General features: G+C 36.9%; 1 protein-coding gene across 1 annotated transcript in view; it reads right to left on the reverse strand.

The window, feature by feature from the left end:
- Positions 1-17,928: 17,928 nt before the first annotated feature.
- Positions 17,929-18,378, reverse strand: part of LOC143245971 (epithelial discoidin domain-containing receptor 1-like) — a 38,502-nt gene continuing 38,052 nt past the window's right edge. Inside the window, 2 exon segments of the mRNA XM_076492223.1 lie at positions 17,929-17,999; positions 18,002-18,242. Of these exon segments, the coding sequence (XP_076348338.1) occupies positions 17,944-17,999; positions 18,002-18,242 (297 nt within the window). The 3' untranslated portion in view covers positions 17,929-17,943.

The following is an 18,378-nucleotide window of genomic DNA, read 5'->3' on the forward strand; positions in this document are numbered from 1 at the left end:
TGTAAAAGTAAGAAATTTATGCCACAATATTTTAAATGTTTATTTTATGTTAAATTAATTATTGTTTTATATCGATGATTTCTATCGCCTATTAACAATTGACGTAGTAACTAATAGTACTGAAGCTATTTATTTCATGATATATGTCTTTAGGTAAGAAGGGAACGTTTACGTTTGTTTTGTGTTTGTTTGTTTTTGAATTTCGCGCAAAGCTACTCGAGAGCTATCTGCGATACCCGTCCCTAATTTAGCAGTGTAAGACTAGAGGGAGGACAGTTGGTCATCACCATCCACCGCCAACTCTTGGGCTACTCTTTTACCGAAGAATAGTGTGATTGACCGTAACATTATAACGCCCCTACGGCTGAAAGGGCGAGCATGTTTAGTGCGACCGGGATTCGAACCCGCGACTCTCGGATTACGAGTCGAATTCCTTGACACACTTGGCCATGACGGGCCTAAAAACATTTACGTTAAGATCACAACATTAACCATTAAAGTATATCTGATCACAACTTAGAACTTGCTAGAATTAAAACCCTTATCAACTAGAAGTAAATATCAGTTATTACACCACATAATTCGGTTCTAGATATTGTTAGTAACTAAGCCTAAGACGCTTAGGTATTTTGGTTATTTTCTAAAGTCTATTTCTCGCCCTTTCTTTGTTATTCTCAAACTGATGTTCACTTTAAGAAACTCGACTTAATATATAATGGTCTAGCGGCACCTCGTGGCTGCAGCGGACACTACACAGTTTGTTTGTTTTTCTGGATATGGCACTTTAAGTTACCAACAGTACGTTTAATTTAAACTTTTTATTACATGGACTTGTACGACCATTATTTCTAGTCGAGTGTATCAAAAACAGAAGTCCGTTTAAAAACTGCAAGCTTTTCAATACACTCTACAGTAAAGTGTTAGCTGTTACTTGGGTATTCTAGTCCTAAAGGCGTAGAACTAAAATAAATGATACACGCGTAACCAATGTTGCCTTTGAGAGTAAATATATTTCCGCAGGGTCCCTAAAAGTGTTTTGTTTCAAATGTAGATAAAACCAAAATTAAGCGTAACAATTATTTTTAGTTCTTGCAATGAGTGGAAATTCGTAACTGTTCTGTATAATCTATGAGTAGACAACCATAAACAGTATCACTGAATAGCAAACATATTCTTGTGGTAGCTGAGACAGTTCTTTCCGGTCTTCTTTCTTCTTCATGCATAGTTTAAAGTCGAAAGTAAAAAGGCACTGAAACAACCTTTATGCTCTCTTTTCTACCTCTTGTGGTGAGGACAGATGTGCTGTGCTTATAATACCTCGTTATGTCATTTCTGTTTTATTATTGTTGTTTTAGATCTGAAATACATAATAAAGATATTTGATCTTGTACGTCATCAGGCGGTCTACCAATTTACTACAGTCTTGAGTTTTTGTAAAGAGTCCTATCACATTTGTATCCTTCTTTGGAAGTACCAATGAATCCTATTTGGCAATATGGATTTATAGTTCGGTGGGTTCTGTTTTGTTGTTGTTGCTTTTATTTTGCATAAAATTATGTATTCGTATCCAGGCAAAGTTACCCGAGAAAAGCCTGACATTTTATGGCATTGCTGTATCCAATGGCCACGCCATCCTGACTACTTATGACCAGATAGATCACTATAACTTTCCTCTAAAATAAAAACATCACAATAGACTTTGTCTTTAATAAGCAACTTTCGAGCCATCCTTCTAATTTTCATGGACGGCTGTAGATCTCATGACAGATCCTAGGCTTGCTGTAGCTGCGTAGTTCCTCAAGGAATCCCATTAAAAGCTTTTATGGTCACTGGTGAGTTATATATAAACTCACGTGATCTCCGTTATATAGAAGTACATTAATTGTACCGCATATACAGTCGCACTCAGATCTTCAAAGTCCATGAAACTGTCTAACACCAGTCTTCATCATAAAATGAGAAAATATAAAAGTTTGGCGGCCAGGTTACCAGTAAGGCGTTTATTCACCAATTAGCACCGATATAGCAACGACAACTCATTACTCTAAATAACGTTTGTGCTGGATACCACAACAAACAACGCTGAGGAAAACATAATTACACCTCAGATCACTATACACTAATTATTACATGTTTGTGGTGGAAGTGGTTATAACGTTGCAAAAATCATAATAGCAGTAAAGAATATTTACCCAGTTTTAGTTAATATCAGGTAGTATTGATATTTTATGTTTCGGGCACAGCTACTAAGACTATTTACTGTTGTCTCTAAATTTGACCTTCTGTCCAGTCAGCAGCAATTTAATGTTTTTTTCGCTATCTCACGGATTCGAACCCGGCTCGCTTTGCAAAGTAGGGTTGTAACACATTGTAATTGTGATATCTTTTAATACCTTCTGGAAAGTAGAATTATAAGACACAACATTTGTTGTATGGCTAATAACTATTCTATTCAATGTCATTAGAACACATTGCAATATGCGTTATTCTTAGAGAAAAGAGGTAAGTTAATGGTATTAAACAAATGCGAAATACGTTTAGATTGAAAAAAAAAAGGACGTTATTCCTTTTACGTAGGGAAGCTTCTACAAGAGTAGGCCCGAAATGTCCAGGTGGTTAAGGCACTCGACTCGTAATACGAGGGTCACAGGTTCGAATCCCCATCACACCAGACGTGCTTGTCCTTTCAGCCGTGGGGGGCGTTATAATGTGACGGTCACTCCCACTATTCGTTGGTAAAAGAGTAGCCCAAGAGTTGGCGATGGGTGGTAATGACTAACTGTCTTCCCTCTAGTCTTACACTGCTAAATAGGGACGGCTAGCATAGACAGTCCTCGACTAGCTTTGCGCGAAATTAGAAAAAAACAAACAAACTAAAAGCTTTATTTGTGTCCGTGTTTCACGTGCTCTTCGAAAATTACTTACACGATGAAGATTCGAGCCTGATTGCATGTTTATAACACTTCTACATATATATATATATATATACTACCTAATACTGAAGACGAAGAAATAGGAATAGATATTTAAATTTTCATCTCCTTCACCCCTTAATGTTTGCTTTCCATTCACAGTGAAATAATCCGTATCTCCCTCAAGCCCACCGGAATTATATAGAGTATTAGAGCCATCAGAAAGGCTTGCCTCTTCCTTATTATCCTTCCTGAGATAAAACTTTGGTAGAACTACTAAGTTTATGCCCCGAGGGAATAAAATAATCGGGTAATGGCTGTGTTAAATAGACTTCCAATTGGTGCTTGGCCGGAGTTATACGTATAGCAGATGATTGTAATATAGATTTTGTTTTCTTGCTTGTCTCCTGTACTCGACAGTGAGACTTCTATTTTCAGTTATGCTCCATTCGAACATTGCATTGACGAAAAAAAACATTCAAACTCATCTAACTTAAACGACTGACTTAAACTAATCTGATTTCCTGAAAACTGTTTTGTTTTCATAAGGTGGGGGGGGGATATTGGCATAGACGGTGGTGGATGGATGTTTGCTAAGAATTAGGATAAAATGACATACCCCTGAGAGTCAAGACATACCCTTTCATCAGTAATATAGTTAAAAGAAAAGGCGAGCAGTCGGGCAGCAGCAGTTCTTAATATCTAGACAGATTTACAATTAAATTTATAGATTTCACTGGTATACGTCATATTTCTAACATAACTTGTGAATACAAAATAACAACCTTACGTCCATTTTGAATTTCAGAAATACTTTTCACAGTAAAGAGTTTAGTAACAGAAATAGCCACCATGCGTAAATAATTAATCATTTTCCCGATAGGGATTTTATTTTAAGGGGGGTGTGTATAATGAGGGAGAATAAAATTATTTACAGCAACTGGGATCTGATAAAGTCCACCAAACACCCAGTCAGTTGTTAAAAGCTAGGTGTTTGGTGGACTTTATATCCCAGATCCCAGTTACTGTAAATAATTTTGTTCAGTCAGTTGTTAAAAGCTAGGCTCCCCCGCTAGTACAGCGGTATGTCTACGCATTTACAACGCTAAAATCAGGGATTCGATTCCCTCGGTGGGCTCAGCAGATAGCCCGATGTGGCTTTGTTATAAGAAAACACACGTTGAAAGCTAGCCTAAATTTGGTACAACATAACACCTTGTTCGTGGTTGTTGTTAAGTGCTAAGCTCCACAATCGATACCTAGTTTGTAGCGTTGGTAAGCTTGCAAACATAACTCTGAGCCAGTTGGGAAGGGGTGCTGAGCATCTTTCTATTCAGAGGTTAAACATTAACTCGTAAAAGGTGAATACGAGACTGGTGTTGTCCGTACTGTGCGTCTACTGAAAGGGTAAATTGGTTCACGAATTGATTGTCGTTGACAATAAAACAACGTTTATGGACCAATTTAATTGTGGGGTCAGATACCTTTGACAACGCTTACGGAACAAATTGAAATAAAATTGTATAGTTTTACCAAGCACACTTACGGTAAGATTTGGGTTTTTTGTGTTTTATTTTTGGTAAGGACATACTTTAGGATTTAGTTAACAATTTGTCCCGGTATGGACAAAACAGAAAACATAATTAATAGAAAGCGACGAAACATTGTGCAAAACTCATGAAGAACAAACTGTAAGGAGGACGTCTATCTTTATTGTTGTTGTTGTTTTTTACGTGACAAACTATATTCAAAGCAACCTTGTAATAATTGGGAAACTTTAATAAATGGCTGTTTTTCGAACTTACGTAAAGAAGACAGTGTACAACTTGTCACTTTATACCAACGCGTCATTAGTCAAGAGAGAGGCTTATATCCTCTTTCCTTTCACACACATACACACTATGACTGATTGCTAAAGAAATGGATTAGTCAGGTTCGCGATTGCTTAGACGACAATTCTTGTTCGTGGCACGTAGAATGTAATCAATTTGGTACCACTAAAAAACTCGACAGATTTTCACATTGCATAATAATAAACATTTCCATAACTTAAAAAAAAAACACTGTACTTCTAGTGATAGATAATATTGTAAATACAAAGACATGGATAATGTCATGATAATAGTAAAACATAAAACAGTGTTATCTTAAATTATCACAGATTTGTTTTTTTAAAACAAGGACAGAAAATTAGAGATTAATTTGTCATTGAAGCCACAGCCTGTACTTTTAGGCCTATTTGTTGCATTTGTTTAATGTAAATATATTATAAACTATTGATAAATCTCGTGTCTTTTACAGCGCTGAAATTCTTTCATTACGAAAAGCATATTAATTACTTCACAGAGAAAGCAAAAAATAGAACGTTATAGCTGGTTGCTTCTCGAGCAGTAGTCGATTTGAATTTTTCTTAAAGTCTATATTTAATTAATTCAATATTCTACAACGCTTGCGTAAACTTGAATTGTTTCAGATAAACTCCATCAGTTACTCGCTTGATTGTCTCGCCTGGATGATTCTGCTTACTATTTTTGCATATTCAGTTCTTCAGGAATGTTAGTAAAATTATACAAGTCTGCGTTAGATTATTTTTTTTTTCTAGCAGAATCCTTTGAAAAGCTTGGACAGACACAAAATGATAACATTGAGTTTAATGTGGTATGAAAAACAGGAATCGCCTCGGAGTAAATTTTTGAGTTGCTGTGGCCTTCAGAAAGGTTATTTTAATATGAGACCTATGAAGAATGCAGCCACGTGCATGAAAAAAGCAAAATAGAAACAGCAAATAATGATTTCTGCATTTGGGTTTTGTTTTGTAATATTTAGAGTGTCTGTCTGTGTGTACGTAGGCTGTGAACTGAATTTAATTGTTCCAGTTTTTCCCACAAATTATCCTAATGCTGCAGTTATTTCTTTTAAGAAAGAAACCAGATGCTTGAAAAAACAAAATCAGTTATTTTCGTAAGGGGAAAAACTTGAAATTAGAACGTACTGAATGTAAAAACTTGGGTTACGTAAAACGATATAATGAACCATCCAGGAAACTTTTGATGGACGACAAACCACGCTGCAAAACAGTAGAAAATTACAGAAAGAATTTTAAAAACAGGAATTTTGGAATTTTTCTTATTAAGTTGTTGGTTTGTAGAAGCTTTTTTTGTTTGTTTTTTACTGAAATGGTCGTGGTTTGTATTTCAAACGATTAAAGATATATTTTATGTAAAGTTTCTTTAAAAAAAAACACACGCACACACAAGATATATATTTTTTGTTTGTTTTTTTACTGAAATGGTCGTGGTTTGTATTTCAAACGATTAAAGATATATTTTATGTAAAGTTTCTTTAAAAAAAAACACACGCACACACAAGATATATATGAAACTGTGTTTCAAACAAACAAGTAATCAGATACGTAATTATTCTAAAAGCTTTCTGTTTTGTGTGTGTGTGTGTGAAAGTTTGTCACGAAATGTATTCATTACTATGATATTTTAATTTTACAATGTGCTTGTAAAAATGTTATAAAACAGTTTCCTCTTTTCTACTGTCCCCCAGTTGCGGACTTACGACGCTAGAATCCTGATTTCGATACCAGTGGTGAGTAGAGCCCAGATAACTCACTGTGAAGCTTTGTGTTTAACTACAGTCAAACAAACAGGTCTGGCATGGCCATTACAGACTAGTAATCTGTAGGTCTTGGGTTCGAATCCCAGTCGCACCAAACATGTTCGTCTGTTCAGCCGTGGGGACGTTATAACGTGACGGTCAATTCCACTATTCGTTGGTAAAAGAGTAGCCCAAGAGTCGGCGGTGGGTAGTAATGACTAGCTGCCTTCCCTCTAGTCTTACACTACAAAATTAGAGACGGCTAGCGCAGATAACCCTCGAGTAGCTTTGTGCGAAATTAAAAAAAAACTCCCCTTACTGTCTCATCAGTAACTCTAAAAGCTTATAACGCTAAAGACCAGGTTTTAATACCCGTGATTAGCACAGATAGCATCTTGTGTGTTTTTGTGCTTAACTAGAGACAAATAACAAAACGAAAGAGCAATTCTAAATGAGTATGGACAGAGAGTTAATTGTCAGAATAGAAGTAATTATACAGTTCAAAACTTTTACAGGTTGTAATGATAAAAAACACTGCATTGTTGTAAAAAATGGTTATTTGTTTAACAACCTCAGAGTAAGCTAGGTACAGAAAACTGTGTTACTCAAAGAACAGTGAACATCACCCTTTAAATATAAAGTGTAAATTTAACCATGTGCATTTGAAACAAAGAATCGTTACATTTATATTCAATAAAACAAATAAGAGAAACAGTTTGGACTGAATGTCCCCGTTTAGTTAACGTTTTGTCAACACTTTACATCCTTTGAAATTTCAAGCCTTTTGTTTTCCAAAAAATATCCTTTTATAAACTCGAATTTTATAACAATTCTGTTACATTCAATAATAAAAACCTGTGCAACAAAAAGGTGAAAAATTAGAATCAGGAATTTGGTGATAAGTGAGCTCTTCACGTTTGATTATGTCCATCAGTCTAATTTCTGGAACTTCCGTAATAAACTAGAGGAGTAATTTGTTTTGTGGTTTTCTAATAAGTTGTAAGAGGAAGTACTTAAAAACTACATTGGAAATTCTATTTTTTAAAAACTGAAGAATTTGGGATTTAATCCCTACATGATTCTAGCTCTGTAAGATTGAAATCTTCTCTATAGATAGAGTAAGTTAGTCTCTTGTTGGTAGAGAGGTAAGTCTACGGAGTTACAACGCTAAAATCAGGGGTTCGATTCTCCTAGGTGGACGCAGTAGATAGCCCCACGTGGCTTTGCTATAAGAAAACGCGCGCACAGTTTTTTTTCTGTTTTTTTTAAATGTTTTATTAAATGTTGTCGACTTATACAGAAATGTATACAGTATTGAAAACAATAATACAAAAAAATAAAGTTTCTATTTTGTAAAATAATCACTTCTTAGCTCTGTTCGTTGTAGGACAACGCAAGTACAAAAATCGAATCATTTTTGTAGCTATCTAGAAAGGTATTACTTGTAGCCAATGCGTGCCTTGAAACAGCTGAGTTGTCTGAAACGTAATCTGTAGAGGGCGCTGTCACTTGGAATAATTTATTATCTGTTACAAAATTCTCTTTACACAGAACTAAAAATCTAGCTAAACGAATATTTTACCTTGGACACAAACTTTAATATGGTAGCCAGGAAGATATTCCAATGTCGAAAGATTAGAAACTCATATGAATCAACTGCATTAGCGCTAAAATGTCGCTCGTGGCGTCACGAATCGCAATTGCGGCCACACACCACTCGGTTATCACATGTGGGCCTTTCTCATCAGGTGTAACTAACTATATGAAAATAAAAAAGGCCCGGCATGGCCAAGCGTGTTAAGGCGTGCGACTCGTAATCTCAGGGTCGCGGGTTCGCATCCCCGTCGCGCCAAACATGCTCTCCCTTCCAGCCGTGAGGGCGTTATAAAGTTACGGTCAATCCCACTATTCGTTGGTAAAAGAGTAGCCGAAGAGTTGGCGGTGGGTGGTGATGACTAGCTGCCTTCCCCTCTAGTCTTACACTGCTAAATTAGGGACGGCTAGGCCAGATAGTCCTCGTGTGGCTTTGTGAGAAATTAAAAAAAAACAAAACCATTTTTGACTATTTTACAGAATAAGATTTTTTCAAGACTATGTATCAACAAACTGAATACTTATCGGAAGTAAATCAGTTTTCAAGCTAAATACTAAATCCCAAAACACTGCAGTGGTATATTTTCTAAGCTAAGAGATAAAGCCATGACCTGAAATAAATGTTTTTTAGGGGGAGATATAATTTAGAGTGTTGATTGCGGTAACTCTAAGTATAATTTAATCTCAAGAAAGCAAACAATATATTAGTTTAGATTCGTATATGGTTCTGCATGGCTAGGTGGGTTAAAGCGTTCGACTCGTAATCTGAGGGTCGGAGGTTCGAATCCTCGTCGCACCAAAAATGCTTGCCCTTTCAGCCGTGGGAGCGTTATAATGTGACGGTCAATCCCACTATTCGTTGGTAAAAGAGTAGCCCAAGAGTTGGCGGTGGGTGGTGATGACTAGCTGCCTTCCCTCTAGTCCCACACTGCAGAATTTGGGACGGCTAGCGCAGATAGCCCTCGAGTAGCTTTGCGCGAAATTAAAAAAACAAACAAGCATTTGATTTCTTTGAATTCTCTGCTATCTTTGAATTTTTATTTTCCTATGTTAAACAATAACTAATTCTGCATCATTGGCTAAGAAAGTACAACATATTTTCTTTATTACTAAAATGCTAAGAGTAATAATACGGCTTGATTCATTAGTATAATTAAATAATTCACTTTCCCCTGATTTCTGACTTAGTAACTTTTCGTCAAAGAATTCCCCCGCTGGTTCAGCGGTAATTCTATGGATTTACAATGCTAATATCAGAGGTTCGATTCCCTCGGTGGACTTATCAGACAGCCCGATGTAGCTTTGCTATAAGAAAACACACACTCAGTAAAGATACATCTCTTCCGAAGACACCTCTCGATATCATATGTTATTCTGCATTTTTTCATCACGTATTTTTCCCCTGTCATTATCCCCATTTTCCATTAATGCCAAAACATGATTATCGGTGTTATTAATGTCATTTTCATCATGTATAATTTCGCCATTTATGTTCGTAATGTTCTCGTTGAAGACTTGCTGAAGTTGTTTTCTTTTTCCGTTTGTTGCGTTACTAGCTCTTGTCAATATGCTTGTTGGGTTTTTTTCCGCCACGTCTCCGATCCTGTTCAATAGAAACTGATAATCCATCATATTCGCTAATATAACGAGAACGTGCTAAGTGTTTTAAAAACCTAAGCCTTTTTTTTTTTTTTTTTTTGCAAGATAAAGGTTCCATTCTGAACTAGAATTATAGTTTTCTCGACATTCGTCAGCAAATCATTCTATCGAATTTTAGAAGCCAAAGGTCCTCTGAAGTTGAAAATAAGGTAAATTATCGTCCTGTTATCGAATGATATAGCTTTAGAAAAAGAAGAAATGAAACCTATTTTCTCAATTTTGTTTTATTATTTTTCCTGAACAACATTGGTTTATCCAATTTGTAGATACAGTTGGCGTTAAAAACGTGTGACTGTTTTACTATAAAAATATAACTGAGAATGAAAATGTGCATTCCTTCATCAGAGCAAGAATCACTTCATAAATCAGTGCTATTCAGAATAAATATGTAAGCCTCATTTAATAAAACGTTATTGACAGCTTCGGTGAAAATTACAAAACGTTTCATTTTTATATTGTGTCTTTTGTAACTTTTCAGAAAATAGTTCATTTGTAGGCTTTTTCTGTAGTTTTTGTGTTCTGAAATACGAGTCAATTAGATCTGACGAATCGTTTAGTCTAAGTCGTTAATTTACCCATTTGGTTATTGTCAATATGAAACAGATAAACCATGTAGCTGTCACTTCATTTACAAGTAGAGACACTCCTCATCGTGTAGTTGTCACTCACAAGAGAAGACATTCCCTTCCAAGTGAAGACATGTTCCACCATGTAGCCGTTATTTACATGTGGGGATATTCCCCACTGTGTAGTTGTCATTTAGATGTGGAGACATGCCCCACCGTGTAGCTGTCATTTAGAAGTGGAGACATCCCCCACCGTGTAACTGTCATTTAGATGTGGAGACATCCCCCACCGTGTAACTGTCATTTAGATGTGGAGACATGCCCCACTGTGTAGCTGTCATTTAGAAGTGGAGACATCCCCCACCGTGTAGCTGTCATTTAGAAGTGGAGACATCCCCCACCGTGTAACTGTCATTTAGATGTGGAGACATGCCCCACCGTGTAGCTGTCATTTAGACCTGGAGACATCCCCCACCGTGTAGCTGTCTTTTAGACCTGGAGACATCCCCCACCGTTTAGCTGTTATTTACATGTGGGGGCATTCTTAACCCATCTATCTGCCATTTACAAATGGGAACATTCTCCACCAAACAGACGGTTCATCCAAAGTGTGAGGCAGCGACACGGGCTATTATTGATATTCAAGAGTAGCAATTTGACATGAACTGCGTCGTCCAAAATTTAAATTCTACAGGTTACAACACCAATCCAAATTTGTACATTGAATTTCCGACAAGGCAGAGATTTTGTTTTCTTAAGAGATGATTTAACTTGTAGAATTTTTTACATTTAGATATTGGAAAAACCTTATTGTTCTTAATGTACCTGATGTCTCATTTCCCATAAATGAAACTCGCTTTAGAAATGTTTCGTTTCCAGCTAATTTTACCTTTATACTCTTTTGGTATGTCCATTGTTTCCATAGTTGTTCAGCAAAGACAAACAATCACTTACTGATTCACAGATTCTTCCACTTTTATACAGTCCAACATCACATAATAAAATACATCCGCGCACAAAAAATAGTGCTAATGCAGAAAATGTTACTCGATTATTACGACATGTGTCATACCAGAAAATTGTCGCTGTCATGGCTATCGGACTAATTACTAAATATTACCTAGTGAAAAAAAGTTGAATAATTAATAATTAGCTTTAGACAGTTGTATGGTCTACAAACCACGACAACGATTGATATAAGTTCATTACAACGATTTGCAGAAATTACTTTAAATAAGCAGAAATGACACTAAAAGGCGTTAATCAAATTAATGAAGTTGTTTAAAACATTTGGTAATTAAAGGTACTTTTTGTCAGGATCACCTTTAAATACGTAACCTATCAGGATGATATGTTACTCAAATATGCGTGAATGTATATGTGGAATATTGTGAAAACATTGATCTACTAACTGATGAGTACGTTTATCTATTGCCACTAACTGGTTCAGTACTAAGTCTTACCCGGTGGCCAGGAGTTTTAAAGTGCCTTCAAACATAACTGTATATTGCCAGTAGTTCTAACCTACTGGTCAGGGGTTATAATTGACTACTAGTTCTAACGTATCGTCACTAGCTGGCCAGGAGCTTTTACTTACCACCCTTTAATAACCACGAGGAGTTTTAGCATAATAATACTAGATAACTAGTAGTTCTAGTCTACTGACACTAAATAACCGGGAGCTCTAGTCTACTGGCACTAGATAACCAGAAGCTCTAGCCTACTGGCACTAGATAACCAGAAGCTCTAGTCTACTGGCACTAGATAACCAGGAGTTCTAGTCTACTGGCACTACATAACCAGAAGCTATAGTCTACTGGCACTAGATAACCAGAAGCTCTAGTCTACTGGCACTAGATAACCAGGAGTTCTAGTCTACTGGCACTAGATAACTAGTAGTTCTAGTCTACTGGCACTAGATAACCAGGAGTTCTAGTCTACTGGCACTAGATAACCAGGAGTTCTAGTCTACTGGCACTAGATAACCGGGAGTTCTAGTCTACTGGCACTAGATAACCGGGAGCTCTAGTCTACTGGCACTAGATAACCAGAAGCTCTAGTCTACTGGCACTAGATAACCAGGAGTTCTAGTCTACTGGCACTACATAACCAGAAGCTATAGTCTACTGGCACTAGATAACCAGAAGCTCTAGTCTACTGGCACTAGATAACCAGGAGTTCTAGTCTACTGGCACTAGCTAACCAGAAGCTCTAGTCTACTGGCACTAGATAACCAGAAGCTCTAGTCTACTGGCACTAGATAACCAGGAGTTCTAGTCTACTGGCACTAGATAACCAGAAGCTCTAGTCTACTGGCACTAGATAACCAGAAGCTCTAGTCTACTGGCACTAGATAACCAGGAGTTCTAGTCTACTGGCACTACATAACCAGAAGCTCTAGTCTACTGGCACCAGATAACCAGAAGCTCTAGTCTACTGGCACTAGATAACCAGGAGTTCTAGTCTACTGGCACTAGATAACTAGTAGTTCTAGTCTACTGGCACTAGATAACTAGTAGTTCTAGTCTACTGGCACTAGATAACCGGGAGCTCTAGTATACTGGCAATAGATAACCAGAAGCCCTAGTCTACTGGCACTAGATAACCAGGAGTTCTAGTCTACTGGCACTACATAACCAGAAGCTATAGTCTACTGGCACTAGATAACCAGAAGCTCTAGTCTACTGGCACTAGATAACCAGGAGTTCTAGTCTACTGGCACTAGATAACTAGTAGTTCTAGTCTACTGGCACTAGATAACCAGAAGCTCTAGTCTACTGGCACTAGATAACCAGAAGCTCTAGTCTACTGGCACTAGATAACCAGGAGTTCTAGTCTACTGGCACTAGATAACTAGTAGTTCTAGTCTACTGGCACTAGATAACCAGGAGCTCTAGTCTACTGGCACTAGATAACCAGGAGTTCTAGTCTACTGGCACTAGATAACTAGTAGTTCTAGTCTACTGGCACTAGATAACCAGGAGCTCTAGTCTACTGGCACTAGATAACCAGGAGTTCTAGTCTACTGGCACTAGATAACTAGTAGTTCTAGTCTACTGGCACTAGATAACCAGAAGCTCTAGTCTACTGGCACTAGATAACCAGGAGTTCTAGTCTACTGGCACTAGATAACCAGGAGTTCTAGTCTACTCGCACTAGATAACTAGTAGTTCTAGTCTACTGGCACTACATAACCGGGAGCTCTAGTCTACTGGCACTAGCTAACCAGAAGCTCTAGTCTACTGGCACTAGATAACCAGGAGCTCTAGTCTACTGGCACTAGCTAACCAGAAGCTCTAGTCTACTGGCACTAGATAACCAGGAGTTCTAGTCTACTGGCACTAGATAACTAGTAGTTCTAGTCTACTGGCACTAGATAACCGGGAGCTCTAGTCTACTGGCACTAGATAACCAGGAGTTCTAGTCTACTGGCACTAGATAACCGGGAGCTCTAGTATACTGGCACTAGATAACCGGGAGCTCTAGTCTACTGGCACTAGATAACCGGGAGCTCTAGTATACTGGCACTAGATAACCGGGAGCTCTAGTATACTGGCACTAGATAACCGGGAGCTCTAGTCTACTGGCAGTAGATAACCAGGATTTCTAGTCTACTGGCACTAGATAACCAGGAGTTCTAGTCTACTGGCACTAGATAACCGGGAGCTCTAGTATACTGGCACTAGATAACCGGGAGCTCTAGTCTACTGGCACTAGATAACCGGGAGCTCTAGTCTACTGGCACTAGATAACCAGGAGTTCTAGTCTACTGGCACTAGATAACTAGGAGCTCTAGCTTACTGACACTGGCTAATCAGGAGCTCTAAGGTACCAGCACTAACTGACAGGCTTCCTAAGATATTTAATTCTAGAAATATGAAAAATACTTACTACAAATTATTATAAGTATTAATTATTTATTTATTTTCACACAAACGACCAAAGAAGCCATAAATGTCTTCGAGGTCAATTTTAAATGTCTACAAAAAGTTAGTTGACCAGTTCAGCTCACCCGTGTTACTACAGTTACTTATGTCACGTGATTCAATATCTTCTTAATCGCTTGTGTTTGAATTTTGCACAAAGCTACTCAAGGGCTATCTGCGCTAGCCGTCCCTAATTTAGCAGTATAAGACGAGAGGGAAGGCAGCTAGTCATCATCACCCACCGCCAACTCTTGGGCTACTCTTTTACCAACGAATAGTGGGATTGACCGTAACATTATAACGCCCCCACGGCTGAAAAGGCGAGCATGTTTCGCGCGACGGGTATCCGAACCCAGGACCCTCAGATTATGAGTCGCACGCCTTAACACGCTCGGCCTGTATCTTCTTAAACATTCATCACTTTCATAAATTAATACAGAATGCAAGTAAAATGGAAAGACATCGGTAAATAAATGATTGCATATGTATAACAGTATGGATAAAGAATTACAACCACATATGAAATTAGACAACGTTAGATGAATTTATTCGCTACTGGTTTGCATATGAATCGTCTATTTTTTTTTATTGAATATCAGAGTATGGTTTTAAAACGTACTTACGCGAAGTAATTTTGAATATTATTATCCCGAGAGTATAATTATCAAATCAATAATCCGAAGTCTGAAAGATCTATCAGGCAGTCTAACTTCGGAAATAAACTAGTTTGAAATTAGCGCCCTCTATGTACGTATCGAGCAGGACTGGCGTGTGTGTTGGAATATAAAATGAAGAATTCCTGGACAATGGCGGAGAGAGAGATAGAACACAGTTTAATAAAGACAGTGGAATTTCCTTTACATAAAATATACATACATTTATAACAGAAGAAAGGAAACAGATTGTAACACTATAAAGTGGACCAATTTAATTTATACAAGCAAAAGAAAATATACAGAATGATACCGATTCTGGATTAAGTTGCCTAAATTCAGTTAGATAACACGTATATCAGATTTAAAAAAAAACTCTTATAATTAGTCAGAAGGCATCTGGTGTTCAGAACTCGTAAAGAAAGTTCGGCACATTTTGCATTCGGGCTTATAATATGTTAAACATTAATTACCACCAACATATCAAAACGAATGAATGACCTTTATCCATATTTCAATTACCCCTAGTTTTCCGCTGAACGCAGTTCACACAAAATATTTATCAAACGTCTATAGTTTAAACTGCTGCGATCATACTCTGGTTTTCTCGCTGTGCTTTGTAATCGTATGGGAGGTTGTTTTTTTGTGAAGAAGTGACGAACAATTTCTTTTGGTAAATAAATTCTAATGGAATCGTTATGATCGCCTACGTCTTAACAGCGATGCTCTAAAGCCAGTGTAAATAGAACAGTCCCTAAACGTTCAATAGATGTACTTCCGCAAATTCGTGATAAAAGGCTAGAGTTTATGTGTGTTTTTCGTATAGCAAAGCCACAAAGGGCTATCTGCTCAGCCCACCGAGGGGAATCGAACCCCTGATTTTAGCGTTGTAATAAAAGGCTAGAAAAAGCGACTACACAAAGATTCATTACAATTTTTTTTCTTTATCTAAACATTTCTTAATGAACTTGCAAAGTGTTCAGAAAATTTCAAAAATATCCCACACCCCCTTAAAAAAAAGATTGTTACAAATACGATTAAATTCAAAACCAAACTAGGCCTTTAAATAAATAACTAAATCAAAATATATAACTATATTGTTTGAAATAATTTCTAATAATTGTAACTAAGCAGACCATGGTTAGTTTTGTCTTTAAAACTAAAAAAGAAATTAAAAAAAGACAATACTATGATTTTATAAGTGGTTCTTATTTTCTTACGACCACACCCTTTTATATAGATAACGGATAAAACTGTTTCGGTCAACCATATTCATCTCACAAAAAAAGACTTCTGTGACATAGCAGTATATTCTTACCTTTCCGTAAAGCAAGGCTGTCAAAGAAATATTTTCCCCTCAACTTACTCAGTTTCAGAAGTAAATAATATAACGAACCAAAATATTTGAGATAATTTTAATAATAAAGTATGTTAAATAATATTATTGTTACAACACGATCCTTTCGAGAAAACCCCAATCCAACTTGAAAAGGTGTTGTTGTTTTTTTCTTCTAATATAATTAACGTTTCTAGATTCCTTGCCTTATGTTATTTGGTCAATGCAATCACTTTGCTTTCTTTCTGGTAATTTTGCTACAATTCCGCTTCAGATTTGCAAAAATCACTAACTTGAGCGTGTTTTTTTCCCCCACGTTACCTGCGTGACGTCATTCCTATCACAATATTTACAAAGTATACAATAGTTGTTTTTTAACCTCTTATCACAGAAGAACGTTGACGTGAACGCAGTGAAACATTCACGTTTTGCGATAAAAACAAACAAATTGAAACTGATAACATAAATTACGCCACTCTAAAGGTCTGTCCCTAACTAATTTATTCATAAAATTGTCTTTGCCTTTTGTTATTTAATTGTCGGTTCCATAATTACTCTCGTAATTACACTTGTTTGTTTGTTTTTCTGTCAATCGAGCAATGAAAAAACAAGTCCCAAAATGCCTCATATATTCATTTAGTTTTCCACTCATAACACACTGGATCAATAATCGAATACACACACAAACACACTTTTATAAAATTGAAAGTAATTCATCATTAACGATCACTTGATCAGATATGAAGATTGTTACAAATTGAGATTTATAAATATTATAGCTAAGTGCGTAAACGACAGGTTCTTATTTTCATCATGTTAAGATCACCTTTAATATATTTATACATTTTGAAACAGCTCCAAATCTTATAAAGCAATATTTTACAAATTCACAGATATTCAAGGCCAAAAACTGAACATTTAGTTTAGTAAATGTGCATACGTCATCAGTGGAGTGTCTCAGCCAGAACACGATAAAGGAGACGTATCTGCGTAGTAAGTACCAATAATCAAATTGTCATTTCAACATACAAGTATCTTATAATCCATACGTTTAAACAATTAACACAATACTTTTTTTAAAGTGTCTGTACAAGTAATTTTTCCAGTCATTTACAAAACGAAAACATCAATAGACTTCAGAATTGGAACTGATATGGTTGTCATGGAGAGATCACAGATGGCGCCCTAGTCACGTTTACAGTATAGTCTCTCTCCAGAAAGGTTAGGCTAAATGCCTTCACAAGGTGAGAATGTCGAGTCTGTTTCTCTCTCTAAATCGAAGGAGTTCACGTTACGGTTACATGTTCTGAGCTGGTTTTGCATCACCAGTCAGCCAATCACGTGGAGTTTTATTTTCTAAATTACGAAGTACCATTCTCGGCATCGAAGAAAGACATACCTTGTCAAGTAGCCAGGTTATTGGTAAGAATATAAAGCTGGGAATTCCTCAGCCCTTGAAGTTGGATTTCATATTTCTCAGAGTTGATTGGCTGAGACAGCTTGTTCCCCAACTGACTATTAAACTAAGCTTTTAGGCTAAAGGAATTAGTAGTTTCGACGCAGATATTTAGAATAAAATAAATGCAGAATTTAAAGTAGAACCAGATCCCTCTCAGAACGAAGTAGGCTCGCCCTTTAAAAAAAAAACAACAATAACAAAATCTCCCAGTAATCATTTTCTCAACTCTCAGCTTACAGTTGAGGGGAATACCCTAAGTTCTTTCTTTGTAAGAACAGATGGATTTCCTAAAGTTAGGCCTATCGTTGTCGTTCCTCTGCCAGCATTCCCGCATAAGATCAAAGATTTCCTTGGGGCAATTTGGCGGTTGAGAAGGCAGCACGTGCAGACCATCATTGTGATAGAAGTGCCCAACATTCTCGATGACCTGCTCATCAGTGGAATCTGAGTAGGGCTGCTGGCGGGCGAATGTAAGTATCTCCCAGAGAGTGATGGCGAAGGCCCACACGTCACTCCTCGTCGTAAACTTACCCTGAAATTGAAACAAAAACCACGTTTTCTATGTAGAAATAACAGTCAGTAGCAAACAAAATAGATCCAGTAGACATGTGACAATAACGTAACAAATTTTTACTTTTTCTTGTTCCTGGACAGAAAATGTTATTTCC

Source organism: Tachypleus tridentatus, chromosome 3 (genome assembly GCF_004210375.1).
Source record: "Tachypleus tridentatus isolate NWPU-2018 chromosome 3, ASM421037v1, whole genome shotgun sequence".
Lineage (NCBI taxonomy): Eukaryota > Metazoa > Arthropoda > Merostomata > Xiphosura > Limulidae > Tachypleus > Tachypleus tridentatus.